Consider the following 20,307-nt stretch of genomic DNA (forward strand, 5'->3'; position numbering starts at 1 on the left):
AACTACCCGGGAAGCAAACCCACACAACTAAACACCATATGCAAAGACAATGAAAAATCTGAGTTTGGAACATGTCCTGAGTAGATGTCTCTATGTACTTCCAGAAAGGCCAGGAGGAAGAAAATCCCACAGGTAGAGGCCTTCAGCTGGGACCTTTTCCTGAAATGGAATGGACTAATACACAGGTGAGAGTAGTAAAGTTGGCTGTGAGAAGTAAGTGAGGAAAGCAAATAGTTTCTGAATTGCTGCTTCTTAGTTTTGACAATTTTTCTCCACCAATGCTTCCCTGAACCCAAAAGGGCCCATTTCAAGTTAAGAAAAATACATATTTGTGCAAATGTTTCAATAATTTCCAAGATGCTGTGGCATGCAAGAAGCCTCAACTACATACTGATCAAACTGAAAACAGTGTGAGCTATTAGGAAAACAATGTGGCTTGAGTTGACTTTTGACATTTGAGGAAGTCAACAATATTGCTGTGGTAGTCAATGGAGAGACCTGTCCTGATCACAGTTCTTCTAACCTGGTTTGGATGGCTCCTTTAGATGGAGGGGGATTGTGCCCTGGAAATGATTTTGTTTCTCCATTGTTTAGACATCCTTATGGTCAAATAACCTAGGTGTAAATGTCTCAACTTTTTTATCTCAAGAGGTCAGGAAAATTTCACCTTTATCTTTTCGAAATTTCTTTTTGCCTGTTAGTCTGGCAGAGGCACACTCAGTCTCTGAGATGTAACAGGCAGGACCAAACCAAGATATAGGACAGGAAGACTAAGTATATTTGTGGACCTGGAGAGCCTGATAGAAAAAGCATTGTTGAAGTTTGATTTGCTGTGGGGCTTTTTGTGGTTTGTTTTGGGTTTTGTTTGTTTTTTAATCAAAGAATTTTCCCAGTAGAGGAGTTGTCATTGAAACCAGAAGTACAAAAAACCCCTCCAAATCAAACAGAAGTACAAGTGACGCTATTGCACCAGAATAATAACCTCCATAAATTTCTGTTATCAAAATACTCTGTTTAGTTTATGTTGCATTTGTGTGCTCAGTTTTCAGTGTATGACCTTCTGCCATTATGATAATAGGTGTGTGAGACATTTGATATTCTGGCTGTTGGCCAGCTGGGTCCTTTGAAGTCTCAGGAGGAAAAGAAGGCCGATTAAGATATGAAGATAATGCACACTAATGGGATATTTCTGGTAAAAGTAGTCTAAAGTGATATATTGTTGATGTCCAAATCGGTATCCTTTGTTATCCAGGGTTAACAAGACTCTGGGATAAATAGGACAGATGAGCATTCTGAGTGATCTTGCACAGCTCTCTGCCAGCTGGACATCAATTTATAATGGCTAAGGATGTCTAGGTAATTTTCCTTAATGTAAGGGCCAAAAGTATGTAATGATTAAGGTGGTAACCTAGGATGAATTCAGTGGCAAGCATAATGGACAAGAACTCTTACAGGATATATCTGGACACTCAATTTCTACCTCCTAAGATTTCGAGAAAAGTTTGACAAAGCTTATTTCTTGGTTTATTTTGTATGTGAATTAATTAATTTGTGCTGCTTTTTTGTAACTCCAAAACCAAGAAATTATGCCTGTCAATCACTGTTTAATTAATCATGTCATTTATTCATGCAAAGATGAACAAAAGCTCTGATACCTCTTCAATACTGAGTGGCACACAGTAGGAGGGAAGTGCTGTTTGCTCCCTAGAAAGCCCATATGGTGGTAGGAGATCCAGTGTCCCTACTGTATAAACAGCATTGAATCTTTGAAAGCATGTTAAACAACATCTGCCAGTGATAAAATAAGTAAAGCAGAAGGCTCATTACTTGATAATTTTCACCTATGAGCCTTAAAAAAGGAGGCTGGAAAGATCTGTTGGAGAATTTTTTAAATTCTGGAATGTGAGTGTCATGCTATTATTTTCACCTTTTTTTTTTAATTATTCTGTAGAGCAGGCTAGTTCTATTTCAGCCCTGGAAAAATATTGGAATGATTAAGGAGAATTTAGCTAAAAAAGCAAGCCTCAGAAAAAAATAGTGGTAAGAAGAAATTAATGACAGTCAATATAGTTTTAAAGAAAAGCAATTATGCTAGATAAACTTAATTTCAGAATGTGAGTTTACTTGTCGAATAGTCCTAGGTGTTATTTAGGCTTTTGTAAGGCATTTTAATTTAATTTTGTATTTCATCTGGTATAAAATAAATAACAGTATACTTTATCGAAATAGTATTCCTTGAAGATTGTCATCTCAAAACATTAATCAATGAGAAATGACCCTTACACAGAAATTTTGAGAGATCGTAGAATCATAAAATAGAATCACACAATGGCGTGGATTGAAAGGAACCTTAGACATGATCTAGTTCCAACCCCCCAGCCCTGGGCAGGGACACCTTCCACTACATCAGGTTGCTCAGAGCTCCATCTGACCTGACCTTGAACAGTTCCAGGGATGGCGCATCCACAGCTTGTGTGGGCAATCTGTGCCAGTGCTTCACCCCCACAGTGAAGAATTTCTTCCTAATACCCAATCTAAACCTGCTCTCTTTCAGTTTGAAGCCATTCCCCCTTGTCCTGTAATTGCATCCTCTTTTAAAGTCTTTCTCCACAGCCTTACACAGTTTAGAATTGGGTGTGGACAATATATTTCAATATTTTCACAAATCCTTTGGAATGCTGCATGAATTCTTGGATGTTAGAATTTGAAAATAATGCAAAGATTGAAATGCCAGGAAAAAAGAGGAGGACACAACAATCAGATAATGCAATCCAGTTACAGTCTAGCCTACAAACAGAGGTCATTCGAACAAAATTGTCAAAATTGTCTCTATAAGAGAAGTATTACACAGCCAGAAGGACGCAATGGCAGCCTTACACACATGGGGAATACCCTACAGCTGACAGAAATGTTGCTAAGAAGGTTCCAGGGGAAATAACAGACAGTTCAGTGGCACTTGTGCTTTTAACTTGAATGTAAAAAACCTCACAAAAAATGAAACGTAAGGAGGTGGTTTTATTGTTATGTGCAACAGTGAGACTGTGGAAGGAAATATTGTACCCGGTTTTGGCCTCTGTAATTTATAAAGATAATAAATAAATATCAAGAGAGAAGAGAGACTAGAGTGGAGAAAAATTCTTCAGAGAGAGACGTGACTTAAGGACAGCATATTCCTGTGGGATGACTGGGAATAAGAGGATCTTCACAGTAGCAGAGACGAGCAGAATGAGTACCAGAGTAAGAGTAAACCAAGGCTGGGCAGGTGTTTTTAAAAGTGAAACATAGGACAAACCATTAAGGAAAGCAGTAATCTCAGTCATGTTGTTTCCAGGATTAGGTGCTTTCCTGAAATAGGTGTGCACGCTTGTGTTTAAGACAAGCTGTTGTTGTCAGCGTTACATATGGCAGTGCATTAGATTCCAATGATCCAGTGGTGCTTTTTGCCTTAAACTCCACATCTTTGAGGTGCCTTTGAGGTGCTGAGTCAGAAAAAAAACTTCTTCTACATGGGAAGGTGGGATTAGATGGTATTGTGGGGGAAGGTTAAAGTCATGGAACTAACGCATTTTATCACCTTCTTCCCCACTCAGTAGTTCACACGGAGAAACGTAGAGCTGTATTACTTGGCCTAATGAAAGCATTTATTTCTTTTTTACTTCCTTCCCACTTCCTTCCATTTTAATTCATTTAAAAATCTCAGTACACCCACCTCCTGGCCTGTATGTGTGGAGGATAAAGTTTGAATTCTTCTAGATCATGAACCTCTGAATTAATTTTCCTTCACTGATTTTTAACCTGGAGTTGCAAAATTTTGACTAAAACAGCAAGGTTTGGTTGAGAGGTTGATGTTTTGCAGTGCTGTCTGCCATCTACATCTCAGTCATATTTTGTATAACTGGTTGAAGACTGGGTGGTCTTTAAAACAAAGTTCTAGACATACAGTATGTTTTTTCAACTCCTCTTGAGTCATCTTAGGCAGCTTGCTTCATTCTCTTTCCCTTTGCCTTCCTACCTGAAAAAGAGTAATAGCATTTTCCTTTATTTTACAAAGGGCTTTGAGAAGCATTGTAGTGGCTGAAGAGTTGTTAGACCTTTTCTTTCTGTTTGACTTAGAACTAATTCATTATTGTACTACCATTACACATATTCTCAGAGCAGTGAATGATATGTTCTCATCTGATAACACTCTAGAACATTTGGAGGTAAAAAGAAACAGACCCCTAGCCTACAAGTCCATAGGTGCACTTATGAGCTTCTAGAGAAAGTTTATTTAAAATGAGCTTTATTTTGTTCTCCCCCCGCCCCGCCCCACACCTACACCTATTATAGCATGTCTTTTCAAGCTTCCTGCTTTGACTTGCTTCTTAAATAAATTATTTTCACTTATTCCCACCTTACTTACCTTATATCATTCCCTGGGAAAAGGTGACTCTCCTCTGTAGTTAGGCAAGCACGGAAGGGTTCATTGTTCAATTGTAAAGCCTTCCAAAAAACATTTTAATTGTTTTTGCTCAATTCATCAGCAGAGTCGGCCTTTGTCTTAATGTCTGAAAGAAATTCAGTGTCTCAATAATGACAGGTCTAAAACTCTGGCAAAATCATGATGAGAACTGTTAAGGAACGGGTGCATCTGTTATCTCCTGTTTTACTCAAATTGGAAACTCTTTAAAGCTTGGCCACTACTTTTTCATTCTGGATTTCTTTAAAGCCTTCAACAATGGAATTGCACTCCTTAACACTGGCACTGAGATGTCATGGCTATAGATAACAGGCTAATCAGAAGCTGGCATTCTTTGCATAGTCTTGACATTTCACCAGGGAAGAGGGAACTGAGCTCCTGTACCCCTTATTGGAATTTGAAAATGCAGATGAGAACATAGGCAGAGTTTGAGTCTTAAAACCTAGTTCTATTAAAATGGAATTTCTCTGATGTGCGTTCTACGTTCTTTCTACTCTACTGAGAGACATATTTATTAACTAGCATAGCTATTTAACTTTTTTTTCACAGCTGACATTTCAGAAATGAGTCTTTGCTCTTGCCTATATGCCCCTATAGAATTATTTCTCTGTGAAGAATTTTTTGAGCTAAAAGTACTACCGGAGCATCAGGAAGTCTTAATTTTGCCTGCAGTACGTTTTCATTGTTTGGTATTACTCATGAGTACTAGAAGAGAAGGCGGTGCGCTTTATAAATTTGTTTTCCCTTTGTTTATTGTGTCAGTTGATTTTCCCTTTTGGTTTCTCATGAACCTTGTTAGGTACTGCTCAGTGCAGTTGCCCTTTCATTCTCACAAATTGAGAAGAATTTGCTTCACCTTCCATTCAAGTAGATAATAGAACTTCAAAAGTCTTAATTGCATCCACGATATTGCTCAATATTTCCACATGAACAAACATAAAGGTCAGCAACACTTGAGAGGCTTTATTGCAAAGATCTTTCTTCTGGCTTGAATTCTGTTGAAAATTGTCTTTGTTAAGAAACAGGAGTTTATTGATCCTAAAAACAGGATGTCACCTGTGGACAATTCTTTAAAAGTGAATGTCCTTAAATTTTTTGTGGGTGGCTTCTATTGACAGTCATCTTTGATATAGTATTAGAAAATTAGTAATTAATATTAGTAATTAGGTAAAATATGCGTAGTTACCCTGCAAACACATTTTACCTGAAGTGATTTGTTTCTATATTCCAGTCTTCCACATGGAGGAGTGTTCACTATTGCTTCAAAACTGAAACTTAGGATTTTATATAATCTTATATCTATCTCCTTTGCAGTTAACATTTAAGGTAAACTGCTGGTTTTGATTGTCAATTAAGTACATCTCACATGCTTTCCTGAAAAGGTCTAATGTTAATATTGAGATTAGGTAAAAGAACACCGAATATACAGATAGTAATTCTGCTCTACAGAAGCAGAAAAATGCTGGTAACATCAGTATTCCATATTGCTTGCCTATATTCTATGGACCAAAGTGAATGCTGGAGCTTGAAATAAGTTTTCAAAAAAGTTATTCTTTTTTCATTTCTATGATGTAATGCAGCAATGCATTGTTTAATTTACAGCTACAAAATGATTTGGGGTTAAATGTTATAGAGGCAGTGTAGAGTTTATTCTGCTTTTAATTGATGCTGTGACCTACATTGTTCCCCAAGGCAGCACAGACGTTTTTCAGAAAAGTCTCCCATTAATTATAATTGTACTCTGTGGTGCTGGGTCAGTTGTCATTTCCATTATATAAACTTTAAAAACCGGGGGATTGGGGGGTTTGGTTCAGGTTTTTTTTTAGCTCACACATGGTAAAGCTTTGATCAGTTGTCTATAACTATTTCCTGAAGTGATGGTGGCTTCAGTCTTACAGTCACTTCTGTATAAATCCCTGCAAATTCTGAGGGCTCCAGGGCGTGCATACCTGCACAGCTCTGCACTTGCTGAAAGCACTTCCAGCCTTCTTGGAAAACGAAGCCAAAAGCACTGAATATTTGTGTCAGCCTAAATTCCCATAGCCTCCTTTAGGGCCAATGTGTGGTTCTGACCATCCGCTAACACTTGGAGTAAACCTTAACCTCACTGCACTGCTGAATATGTTCCATATTTCCTCCAGGAGGTGGAGGAAATAGAGACCATCCATAGAGATCATCATGGGGTTCCCATAATACCTGCCTCACAGAAACAGGGAAATATTTATTGGTAGCTTGGATGAAAGATGGTGTAAAGAAGTCAGCCATTTTAAAGGAGAGGAAATTTATTTCTTATCTCTAGACAGTACGATTAATAGTTAATTACAACATTTCCTTCTTTTTTGTTGTTGATTTTCCCTCTCATAGCATTTATCTATTTATATTCCTTTTTTTTTTTGTAATGTAAAATTTCTCTGGATGGGGCTAAAGCCCACTTGGCTCCATTATAACTTCCTTACTTGAAACGTTTGGGGTTTTGTGATTGTTTAGTTACATACAGTTGCTGTCTACAGCTGCTGGAAAACAGGTTTTGTCAAGGTGGGGGTTGGCCTCTTCTTCCAGGCAAGTAGGGGTAGGACAAGGGAAAATGTCCTCAAGTTGTTCCCAGGCGAGGTTCAGATGGATATCAGAAAAAATTTCTTTGCTGAAAGAGTGGATAAGCTTTGGAAGAGGATGCCCTGGGAGGTGGTGTTGTCACCATCCCTGGAAGAGTTCAAAAAATGACTTGACATGGGAGTTTGCTGTATGGATCAGTGCACTGGTATTCAGTGCACTGTGGTATTCAGCTGAAGGTTGGACTTGATGATCTTGGATGTTTTTTCCAGTCTTAATGATTCTAAGATTCTATGATTCTAAAGTAAGCTTAAGTGGAATATCCTGAGACCTACAAGTGCTTCCCAACCCTGAAAGAATGACCTAGCTTCAGGATTTCTGAAGCTAAAGACTCAAAAATCAGGAATCTTTGTAATCTTGCAAGTTATTAGGCAGTCTTGAAATAATTTTATGAAGTCATCACTACACAGCAGTAAATAGTCAAGAACCTCAGATTCTGAAAACTTCAGGAGCCTGAAGTCATAGTATGAATTCACAACCTTTTCAGATATTTTCAAAATTTTGCATCTAAGGGTAATTTTCCTTAAGAAACATATTGCTTCTGGAGACATCATCCTGATTAAATACATTAAAATGCTATTATTTATTAAAGTTAGAACATTGCAATATCCCTGATCATTGGGGATGATGGTTGTAATTCTTTTAGCTCAGAGCATAAATTCAGAAATTAGTCATAATTCAACTTGAAGCTTAAGATAAAATAGTTATTGACATGGTATAATCTTTCTGAAAAAGAAGCATGTCCTCTCTTACAATGTACTGCTAATACCTTTACTTTGCATTGGTGGCTGCTGCCTCAGTCACCTGTCCTAACTAATTTTTTTATGTATTCATTCTCCAATTAAGGGATCAAAATTATTTTTCTCTTCGCTTCACAGTATAAATCTTCATTCAGAAAAGCACAAGGAAATTGTGAAATACTGGCTATGTAAGCAGTCTATTAAATGTTATTAGAAATACATGCTCTTTCTGTAATGAACTCAAAGTCTCTTAATTGTTTATAAAAATGTTGGAGGTTTACATCTACAAAGGTGATTTTTTTGTATGTTATTTGAAAAAGTATTTTGCAGGCTAGAAGTGATCATGATAAAATGATATCTTTACAGTACAGTTGTGTTTCAAGGACCCTCATATAAATGAGTACTCTTTAATTTCTTTGTGCAGTAGAAACATAGAGCTTACTATAGTGTCAAGTGTTTATGTCTCTAAAAAGAAAATGTTTGGTTAAAAATTTTATCTCAGTGTTGGAATCCAGTTAAAAGCACATTTTTATTCCGATCCTTTTTTCAGTAAAGTACTGAAAAGATATATAGGAATCAGTAGGTAACTTGGAGGATTTTAGAGAACAAAAAGAAACAATTAAGAGTAAACGGATTAACTCACCTGGGAGTGAGGTTTTACGATGGGAGAATTTTTTCTGTCTTTCGCACTCAACTCAATAAGCAGCACTTTTTCACTTGTTTACAAAACACATTGTTGCTGATTAAATTGCAAATGAAGGATGGCTGAGTTTAGTTTAATCCATAGTTAAGTCTGCAGAAATTTCAGACATAAAGACTTTGAATTCCATAAAGCCTACACAATTAAGAGACCTTTCCATGTTCAGCATCCCATTATGAGACAAGCATACAGTTTGTTCCAACTCTACTATGCCAAAAAAAAATTATTCTAATTGTAATAGAGAGTACCCAGAGAATGAATGAAATTACCCTTTTTCTATGATTTGGTTTTCTACAGGGCACAGTATTTGTTGAGAGATAGAATATGCAGAGCTGCTTTACCACATAAGCCTTCCATGCTATTGGAGATCTTAACCATTATTGAAAGAGTTGGCTTAGATCTTTACACACACATACACATATAATTACAATATATTCTACTTATCCTAGAAGAGTTATATCTCACTTGGGCTCTAGGAACTTGAAAATTAAAGGGCTTTTTTGACAAATAAACCTTTTCTCAGTTACATATTTAAACTTTGCAGTTGCAAGCAAAATACAGCTCGTGCTTAATTTCTGCCCTATAATCCAAGGGTTTCTAGGATTCCCCTGAAAGCCTTTGCACCTTCAGAAATATGTAGTTTAACTCATAATACTGAGTTTCCAATAATGAGATTCTTGCATTTTGCTTAGAAGTGCTGTGAAAAGAATTGTGATTTTTCTTAGCTTAAATGGGCATTCAGCTTAAACCCCATGGAACTTCTGGATTTAAATTTTTAAAGAAGTTCCTTTTAAAATTTTCTAAAATAATAAGGACCTGAAGTTATTTCTAAAATAGTATGGGCTCTGAGACACCTGCTTCAACTTTGAAGTTCTACTTTGAAAATGAGTAGAACAATAGGATACACTTCCAGCTCAATTCCAACTCAGTTTGTAATTTTATGGCTCTGTGATTCTGTGACTTTAATTGACATTTATTAGTGATTGATTTTGAAGAGTGCAATTATATGCTAAGGACTTAACATTGTAGGCTCCAAACTTTAAAATTTCACCCTCTGTTTCCTAGACAGACCTTGATCACTCTTAATGTTTAGTTCAGCTTTTCCTTTCCTCTGTTTCATTTTGACTCCTACAGTGCCAGGCTACTTTTTCTGGTAACTTTGAAATACTTGAACATTTCACTTTGATTTTGCCTTCTCTTCCCCTGACCTTGACAAGTCCCTGTTGGCATAATCACACTACAAACTTTTTATATCATATACTGATGCCAATGATGGTACAGCTTTCAGATATTGTTTGCAATGAAATATAGGAATTAGCGTAAACTTGAGTGACATATCTCTTCTGACATAACTTGCATTTAGAATTATTTTGTGAAATCTTAAAGCCAAACTTGTGAAAAAAGAAAAATTAAAAATCTATTTTTCAAGCCATTAAGGAACTTTTAATTAACCAGTGTTAACAAAGTGTACAAAATCAACTTCTTCTGACTGAGATTTTTTTTCCCTGCTGTCTTTATATCTATTCAGAAGACTGAGAACTATTGTGTAAGGCAACAGTGTCGTTGGAACACAGAATGAAAAGACATGCCCTCTCCCAAACTATTCCTTAACTGAGTAAAGGAGAAAAATAAAAATAGGTGAAGTAGGACAGAAGAGGTACAAAAACATATTAAGAAAGCACAAACTACTGATAAGTTTTAATAGACTCACAGAATCATAGGATGGTTTGGGTTGGAAGGGACCTTAAAGATCACCTAATTTCAACTCCCCCTGCCATGGGCAGGGACACCTTCCACAAGACCAGTGTGCTGAAAGTCCCATCCAGCCTGGCCTTGAACAATTCCAGGGATGGTTTAATACAACTTCTGTTTTTAAATTGATTACTACTCTAAAGACAGATCATAAAGAAGCAGCTTTGCAGGATGTTTCACTGTCATAATTGAAGTGCCACTCCTGACAACCTGTTGGGAAACTGATCTAAGAAGGCCCAGTTTTATTCTTCTTTTTGGGAAATATCTGAGCCCTTGTAACATGCAGAAAAGGAGTCAGTGTTCACTTGTAAAAGGGGTCCACAAGTACATACTGAAAGTGGCCAAAGGAAAATTCCACATGATCATAGGGTACCAGGTGCTTTGGGACAAAAGGAATAAAACTTCTTCCCTGATGATCCTAAAGTACTTTTTAACACTGCTTTTACCTCTGCAAAAAAACCTTCGGTGGAAAGAAAAGGTCTTCCACTGTTGTGTTCCCACATTAGGCCAAGTGCCTGGTGCATCAGCCTGGAAGTGTGTTAGCTAAACTTGTTCTAGATCCTCTTACTTCTGGCTATAACTATTTTTAAAATCTTCTATAGAAGAACTAACAGGGCTTTCACAAGGCCATTCCAAGCCGTAATGGGAAAAAAACCAAAACCAACTAGATCCATAACAAGTTTTTAAATATAATTCACTGGTCTTTGGTGTAATTTGGAGATGGTTGCAGTCTGGCATCAGCAGGTAGAAATTTTGCCTATGCTTACAGGGTATAAACGCCTTCCAATAATTTTTCAAACAACCAGGTGACTTCATGGGCTCTAAGATTTTTTTTTTAATGTTTTGAAGGTTTACTGTTTCCTGCCCTACTTCCTACTAATTCAGCAGTTTAAATTAGGTGATTGCTGAGCAAATTCCAAAGTTGTTCTATAAATGTCAGCACTTGCCTTCTTTAGTTGCTGGGAAAGAGGTGGCTTTTTTATGAGTAATTGATCTCAAAGATGGAAACCTTAGTTGTCTTAGTTTATCGTCCTAATAGCACTGATGACTTTTCCTTCTAGGTCTGTGTATCTGTTTGGAAAGATAACTTGGGTTAAGAGAGTGTCAGTGGGTATATTGGAGAAGAGATTGATTAAAAAAAAGATAGAGGAATGTGTGAAAAGGGTCTACAGAAAGGCGCCATGTGTGGAAAAGTGAGTCTGAGCAATGTGAGAAAAATATGGGAATGGAGGTAAAGAAAGAAGAAAAATGTGTTCATAAATGTTCATAAGCCTATGGAAAAAGTGCTTGCTGAGTACAGGGTACATAATGTCTACTGGTTGAAGTTTCTTTCCTCTTGGTTTCTTATTTATGTGTTGACTGTGTTTCATAGAGATGCAACAATATTTGCAGCAAGACTAAGATTAAACCACATCATATTCCAGACGGCAGCTTTTATTGGTTAACATGGGAAAAGCTGGAGAGGTAGACTGAGGTTTTTTCTGTCTTGAAGCAGATGACACCAGCAAATTCACAGATTTGAAAAGTCAAGGATTATACTGTCCAGTCAAGGAATAGTCTGTATTATTATATTATCTATCAGGTATCTAAAGACACGTGATTTTATGTGGCAACAGTATGTGAAAACTTGCAGTATCTGTGCACCTGTGGAGGTACTTGAGATCCATGAAATCAGAAAAAGTTAATATTAAAATGACAGCAAAAATAAAACTTATAGTTACATCAAGCTATTGTGCATAAAAACACAATGCTATCTCATTTATAGGGTTAGCTGGGTGGTATGATGCAAAGAGACCCCATAAGCTGCAGCAAAACATACTCTTCTTCCTGGCTTAATGTTTATGTTAGTAGGCAAAGAGAAGTTCTCTATGCCCTACAGTGGTGTCTGTTGTGTAACTTGTCCTTCCTACAGCTTCATATGGTGTAACTCATTATTTGTTAATACTGATTTTTTTCAAGTAATGAATTGCTCAAGCTAAAAAGTAGGCTATGTGAGTGGGGGCTCAGCATGTTCATGCAAAGGGACTCTTTCTGAAAAATGAATACACAGGACATTTTCATTGTTTCTGCTGTTCTGTGAATTTTCTGACCTTCTAAAACAGATTGCTTTCTAACTATAAGTATGGTCAGGCATCTCATGTTCTGGTTAAATAACCCAAAGAATTTATTATTCAAGTGCCTGTCTGTGGTTCTTCAGTATCAGTGGACCAGAGAACTCAAAACTGATCTAATTCCAGTTTCTAAAGGTACATGAGAACTCATGTCCTTGGCATCAACTTTTTTTTCTTTTCAGTGGCTCTAATTTTAGTGCACAGGCCATGGCCATGTAAGGAAACAGGCTATTGAAATACTTTCTAAATTGCTATAAATCAAGATATTTTAACATTTCAAAGTTAATTCTAGGAGAGAATAGCATGAAGGAGCATTTGGTTGGTGAAACAAATATTTAAAGTAATATACAGGTTTGGCATAGTGCTCCATATTACAGCACCCTGCAGGCATTTAGAGGCAGTTAAGAGGTGTCACATATATAACAACAGGATTTATTGCATTTTATGTTATTGAACAGGCTGGAATATTGCATAATATAAATAAACAATGTGTGTTTATAGCTGTGTAATATATTCATGAATCAGCTGAATGATTCCGCATAATAATTTGAATAATTTGATGGACTGCTTCTTCTTGCCTTTTTTTTTTTTTTTTTTAATTTTTTGTATAACTGCTGAGATTATCCAGTTGCAAGTTAGGTGACAGTTTTTGGGACTGGAGAGAAATATGTGTCCTCACAGGCTTTCAGAGCATCGTTCAGAGACCCTCTTAAATTAAACTGACTCTTGCTGGCTCTTCTGCTCAGTTTGTAGAGACTGCTGATCTAAAAGATAGATCAGTATATAACCTTATATTGGTAGAGGACTTGCTTAGTTCAGCTTAATTCCTCTGATGGGAGAGGGCAAATTTGGAGTTTGCTCCTAGGCTGTCTTTACTTGAGACAGTCACCTGAAGTGAGAAGTAATGCAGAATAATCCAGAGCTTTTTAGTGATGAACTTTCTGGAAAAAAACAAAAAACCAAAAAAACAAAAAACTCCAAAAAACTCAAAACACAAAAAACAAAAAAAAAAAAAACCAAAAGCAAACAAACAAACAAAAAAAAAAACCAAAAGAAAAATACATTTTACAGTATGTTAACTGTGACCTTAACTTCATCCAAATATCAATTGTGTTCAATTGGATGACTAAAGCATTGATCTTATTCAAACCTAGCTGCTATAAATCATCTAATCTGATGCCTGAAGCGTTTGTCTTGAGCCTGTAATATATCCTTATTACAAGCTTATTGCAGATACTTTCTACTGCACTTTGTTTACAGAGCTGAGAATTTGAAATTAAATGAGGAGCAGGATGGCAATGGAAATTATGGAAAAAGAGGTGACTCTATGGATTATTAGAACTGCATGTCTTAGGCTAAACAAAGCTTAGATTCACTTGCAGGTGAAGGAGAAAATGGTCGGTTGCTTTCTTGAAAGATGCTGAGCTAAATGTAGCTGTTGACCAACAGTTCTAACCATGGTGAAACCCTTCCTCTTTCCAGGCTTTCTGTGAATCTTTGAGCACAGTGTGAGATTGTGTGTACACAAACCATCTGTTTATGCTGCCTGAGTACCATAAATAGTCACGGTGCTGATATTTCTAACATGCCGAGGCTCTGTAGATCTAATGGCATAGCACAGCATGTCATTCAGAGGAAGGAGGTTGAGAAGTAACATGAGAAAAAAATGGGTCAAATTCATAGAAAAGATGTGGATTTTCTATTAGTTCATCTCTGTGGTTTTGTATTTCTTAGATGATTTGTTCAGGAGGAGAATTTTGGATGATTTTCTTACCATAGTGAGAAATCTGAGAGACAAATCTAAGAGGGGGTTAGCTATTATGAAAACCTCTTTGTAGCAGTCACATTGAAAAGGTTGTGCCTCAATTCTCTTGCAACTCATCATGATGAAAAGCAGATTTTAAGGCTTTGGACAAGTGGTGTCTCAGAGTCTTACGAGGGAAATAACTTTCAATCCAATATAATTTTATGAACTTTCAGCTTTAAATTCAGATTTACCAGGTAACAAATGTCTTTTTAGATGTAGGAGTATCCCACAGATTAAAAGGAATATTTTTATGGATCCTTAGGTACCTATTTGATGTGAAGGAAGTATAAATAGCTTTGTGGAGTAAGCACAAATTTTACAGTGTGCACTAAACTAGGTTCAGTGGAGTGCTGCTGAACACTGCAGCTGTGCTAGTTTAGCTGTAAACTGTTCACTTAAAATTAGTCACTACTGTCATAAAACTTAAGATTTTCATACATACTGCATAGGGAGAGATAAAGACTTTCCAGTTGATGGCTTATTCAAGTCTTGTAATTTGTTTCCATCTTGTGTTAACATGCTGACGTTGATTGTTCCAAAAAGTCAGTAAAGAGTCAAACTGCGCTGACTTCAGTATTTCCTTAGTCATTGCCACTCCTCTGTTTCAGTACAAAATGCCTTATGAGTCCTTAGAAAGGATATTTTGTTTTCAAAAAGGTTATTCAGAAAATGCTAGCACATTAAATATCCTATTCTCATTGGTCTCTTGGAGGAAACTGTGTTCCAGAGCCAGAGATGAGTGCCATGCCATGTACTGCAGCATATCTTTGTTACAGGGTCGCACTGGAACTGGGTTAACACAGGCAGTGCTCCTCCCTCACCACTCAGCAGGACAAACTGGCTCTCCACAGCTTTTCCTTGCCCATTCACGTGTCTCATTCCACCATACAGCAGGATTCTTGAGTGATTTTAGCACTGCTGATATTCAGCTCTCTAAAGAAAATGTATATTTCACTCTGGAGAGGTGATCAAGCAAACCTGGCTGAAAGGATATTGTGAGAGTGAAGAGGTTAAAAGAAATTAATGATAATTCTGGCATCAAATGATGCACAAAAAAGGAATCAGAGTAAGCCTTTTGTAGCACTCCAAAGCATACTGATTTAATGAAAATTGCCCTAATAATTTGGAATGCATGCATATCATGTGCACATATCCCATGCACTTAAATATTTTAACTAAATGGAACTTCTACTGGAAATTCTAATTAATGCCTTGTTTAAGCATGTTACAGTTTCAACCAGATGCACAGTATTCAATCTGTTCTGCTGCTCTACTCATGGGCAATATTTGCTATTTTCATCTTCCTCATAAATTATGCTTTAGATTTTGATGAAAATATCTTCCCAAATTAAGTATGTTGGTTGCCCATCTCCCTGTTTTTCTTGAGAGCAGGCTGTTTCTCATTTAATTGAACTTGGGTATTGCTGGATTTGTATGGTTTCAATTACCATAATTAAAATAACAATAAACCTTGATTATTAGAGACTTTTGACCAAAACTTGTGATAAAATCTTATTAATCCCTTTTCTGATATCATACTGCCTAAATACTGACATTTATAAGTTTGTTGTCAGCTAAATAGACACTCCATTTTTACATTGCTTATAGCTGTACAGATGCCCAGCACACTGAGTGTTGTTTTATCTGCATATTTACATATTCATATACTCTTTGACACCTCTGCATATATTATAAGACGGAAGGGGAAGATGGTGTCCAAATTTGTCACAGAAGACACGTGTTAATATGCATTAAAATGTTCAAAGAGCAATATTCATCTTAGCCTCTACACTGAGAAGATATCAAAGCAGCTCAGCAGTGTGTTATGAGCAGGTAATTTGAAACTTCTGCTCCCTGTTAGTGTCATTCTGTCTTAGAGTGAGATTTTGTTTAAATGCAAAATGTCACCAAGACTTTTTCTGTTTAGTCCTGCTAGGCTGCTCAGAATGCATCGTTTGCAAGTGCTGTCTATTCACAGTGAGAAAGTTCATAAAAACCACACACCAGCAATTCCCCAAGGGATAAATCAATTAAAATATTTCTAATTTACTACTGTTGTACATACTGGGTGAACTGATAAAGAGATGCAATTTAATATTCACCTTAGTGAGATTTCAAGATCAAACTAGTGGTACAGCTTTTCAGTCTAGTGGCTAGACCAATTTATATACTAAATCTAAAACTAGATGTGGTTCCCTGTTCCAAGACATGGGGAAAAAGTTTTAACACTTCTAATATCATCTTCATAAACATAGAATTTTCTAACAGCAACCTTCATCCAGCCTTCAGTGTGTCTAGGCCACTGATCACTTCAGGATGCTTAACTGCATCCTCCTTTCTCCGCTGCTGCCAAAAAAGCTGTGACTACTATTTTAGCATGGCTATGTCAGATACTGAGAAACAGTTGAGGTATTTAATAAACCCAAACTCTCTGAGATTTTAGTGTAGTTTTATATATAAATGTTCCATGGGCCAGAGGAAATTAAAATGTTAAGGCTGATACCCTGACAATATTTGTGGAATTGGGCAAGATTTCTTCTCGTATGGTGTGACCTATTTTCTCAGTGGTTTCTGTAAGGATCTTCCCCTGCTGTGAAACACTTTCAGGACATAGTAGTGACAGGAACTTTCTAAATGCATAGTCAGAGAGAAAGGATGTGATGCTGCCAGAAGGAAGCAGAATGTAATGAGTAACTGAAAAAGTGGGGAGTAGCAAGGAAATTAGAATCCAACTTCAGGAGTTATGTTCATTCTACTAGCTATCTATATCATGTATCATTATAACTAGGAACATGTATTCCTTTAGATTCTTGTTTGCTTTTGCTGATGTCAAGCATTATCCAGATGGTATAGTGCATTTTCAGTATTCACCTCCTTTTTATGTCGCACTTTTCCTGATCTGTATTTTTCACAGGTTTTTTTCTTTTTTTTCTTTCCCTTAGAAAAGATATTATAATGTCCTTCTTAGCCCTGTTTCCATATTTTTCTCTCCACTGAAACCATTTCTTAGTTAATAAACCTAATTGGCCCCTTTTTCTTAAACAAGCTTTTTATCTCTGCTGCCTTCAGATTTAATGATCTGAGTGCTTCAGAAGCAAATATTGCTTGTAAAAAATATTGTGAGGTATTGGTATTATTTTCAGATCCTGCAACACTAAGGATTGTATGCATAAACAATATATATTTTATATATTTCAAACATAAGAATTCTGAGGTTTGGTGCTATGAACCAACACATTTTTGATGCTAGCCGAGAAAGCACAAAATTATCTGCATGAAGCTTGAAGGACTGATTTTTTGAGAATCAGTGGGAAAAAACGTCTTCTTAATCAGACCTAATAAGCTACAAAGAAAGAAAGTGGATCATCCTCTATTAAGTGTGGCAGTCAGGCAGCGCAGAGGAATCTGTGACTCGAGTCACAGAGTGGGTGGTGGTATCAGCCAGGGGAAGGGGTGGGTGTTGTGTTTTTCTGCTGAAATGACTTCTCTTTGGAAGCACAGACTGGAGAGCTGTGAACTCAGTGTTTATTCTCAGTCACCTCTTTTTGCACACATTCCTTTTTAATGTGCATGAAATAGACAAATGCTTTGTCCTAAATTTTCAGGCCTCTCATTAGCCAGTCTTTTTAATGAAAACGGAATAGAAAAGAATTAACATAGAAAGATATGCAAGTATGTGATCAATCTTATGCATTTTCTTCCCAGAGAATTTGTAGGTGTCCAATCTCTGGAAGTGTTCAAGGCCAGCTTGGGCAAGACTTTGAGTAACTTGGTCTAGTGTAACATGATTCCGCCCATGGCAGAGGAGCTGGAGCTAGCTTATCTTAAAGTCCTTTTTGATCCAAGCCATTCTATTATTAACTTCTGATGTAATTTTCATTCAAGTGAACAATTTTATTGTTTGTGTGTGATTTAAATAACATCTTTTTTTTTGCCTGGTTGCCTCCTAGCACACAGCTAGGAGGTATGATTGAAATCTCCTGCTGTCTCTCTGAGTTACTGCATGCTAGCAGGTGATGTCATCAGCACAAGAACTTAGAGAGTCATAAGTATATATAGAAAACTTTTCTAGGCACTGAAAAGCATCTGACAGATATCTGAGGAAAAATCAATCAACTATTTGAACAGCGCATGTAATTCATAACAAGAAGTAAAAATAAGTGAAACTGTCAGGAAAATCAACTGATGAAATTTAAATTTTAAATTAGTGTTACCCCGGACACTGGGATTAAAATATCTAACCTTTCAGAAAATGCTATTCATTTTTTTTTTAGTATGCTAGTGTACAGAATTATGATGCTGCCCTCAGCTCCACATCACACTATTAGTCTAGTATTGATGGAGGAAGGAGAGACTTCTACTTACTGAATTGTGATCTCCACCTGCTGCCTCTCCATGGCAGTTCTTGCCAATCTTCCTGATCTGACCATCTAACAAATCTTCTCAGATGCAGACTCTGGGGGTTTGCCTCTTATCACTGTTCCAAGTGCTCCTTTGTGTTTGTGTAGATGATCACAAAACCAGACACTGCTCGTATATCCATCTATATTCTTCGCAGCAGATTTCTGATGTTCTTTTCTTTATTCTTTGGCACATGCTGCTAAAGCTTCAAGTTGTCACAGTCTGTTTAAATGACTTTAGAAAGAAACATGCTCATATGTAAATTAAGGGACTTGGTGTCACCAGGTCTTGTGGCAGAAGTGCAACTCAGTACATGTGTACTTGCCTCATCTTTATTCTCCACCCATCAATCCATAGGAAGAAAGACTCAGGGAGTTTAAGGCCAGGAGGAGCTGCTTGAAGATTCATTTGATTTAGTCAGATTTCCTTAAGCCTTAACTTCCACTGGAATAAAGAACATTTGTATTTCAAAGGATTATATCTCCTTGCAAAGCCTTCAGTCATGAAAGGTATCAAGTAAAAGATGCCATCACTTCCTTGGGCAGTCTGTTCTGCTGGTTCCTTTCCTCACCTTGCAAGTGTAAAGTTGTCCAGCAATAGTTGACAGTCAGTGGTTTTTGTTATAGCTCCTTCTGTTTTATAAAATAATTATTTGCACTCAATTTCTCAGTCAGCAGATGGAAAGTTAAGCATCTTATGCTTTTAAAGCTTTTACCGAAAAAATGTTTCCCTATCATTTGAATATTTTCTTTTTCTGGTCTTGATTTACAATGTCCTTATTAAAATGTAGACATTTTACTTTTATGTAGTATCCCTGCATCAGTTATTGTTTAGTAAATAAAATTTCTTCTAAATTGCTAAAGTAAATTGCTTGCTGAAATAAAAGTGCTTCTGTATTGCCCTTGGTGGATTGATCTATTGCTCTTGAGATTTATATCTGGTGATTTAATTTTTTTTTCCAAAACAAGCAGTGAATCACAGAATCAAATGGTTTGCTAGGAAGGGACATTTAGAAGTCACCTAGTTCCAATCCTCCTACGATGGACTCCTACCACAAAACAGGCTTGTTTAAAGACCCATCCTACTTTGCCTTGAACACTTCCAAGGATAGGGTGTCTGCAACTTTACTGGGCAACATCTTTCACTGCATTTTTCTCACTATCCTGATCTTTTTTTTTCCTGATTTCCAACCTAAGCCTACTCTCTTTTAGTTAAAGCTGTTTCTCCTTGTGATGTCACTACAGGCCCTGCTAGAAAGTTTATTTCCATCATTCTTAAAAGCCCTCTTTAGGTAGTGAAAGGCTGCAAGAAGGTCCCTAGAGTGGTCTCCTATCAAGAATTAATCACCCCAGCTCTCTCAGCTTGTCCTTATAACAGAGGTTCTCCATCCTTCTGATCATCCTTATGGCCTCCTCTGGACCCACTCCAACAGATCCACATCTTTCTTGTGTCGAAATCCCAGAGCAGGACGCAGCACTGCAGGTGAGATCTCACCAGAGCAGAGAAAGGAGACGAATCCCCTCCATCACCCTGCTGCCCATGCTGCCTTGGATGCAGCCCAGGATAGGTTTGGCTTTCTGGGCTGCAAGAGCATGTTGTCAGGTCATGCCTGGTTTTGGTCATGCCTGTTGTCAGGTCATGCCTGTTGTCAGGTCATTCCTGGTTTGTCATGGTTTTCACTTTTCATACACATGGCAGGAGTTTCTTTGCTCACCTGTCACAAGCCT

The 20,307-nt window shown here is 37.1% G+C and overlaps 1 protein-coding gene across 25 annotated transcripts in view; it reads left to right on the forward strand.

Moving 5' to 3' along the window:
- Positions 1-20,307, forward strand: part of DLG2 (discs large MAGUK scaffold protein 2) — a 981,924-nt gene that overhangs the window by 392,570 nt on the left and 569,047 nt on the right. For 16 of the 25 annotated variants that reach the window (XM_038135749.1, XM_038135838.1, XM_038135932.1 and 13 more), the window contains one exon: positions 105-185. The exons of the other annotated variants lie outside the window; for them this stretch is intronic. In XM_038135749.1, coding sequence (XP_037991677.1) covers positions 105-185 — 81 coding nt within the window. The remainder of the gene's footprint in view (positions 1-104; positions 186-20,307) is intronic. 25 annotated transcript variants of the gene reach the window in all.

Source organism: Motacilla alba, chromosome 1 (genome assembly GCF_015832195.1).
Source record: "Motacilla alba alba isolate MOTALB_02 chromosome 1, Motacilla_alba_V1.0_pri, whole genome shotgun sequence".
NCBI classification, from domain to species: domain Eukaryota; kingdom Metazoa; phylum Chordata; class Aves; order Passeriformes; family Motacillidae; genus Motacilla; species Motacilla alba.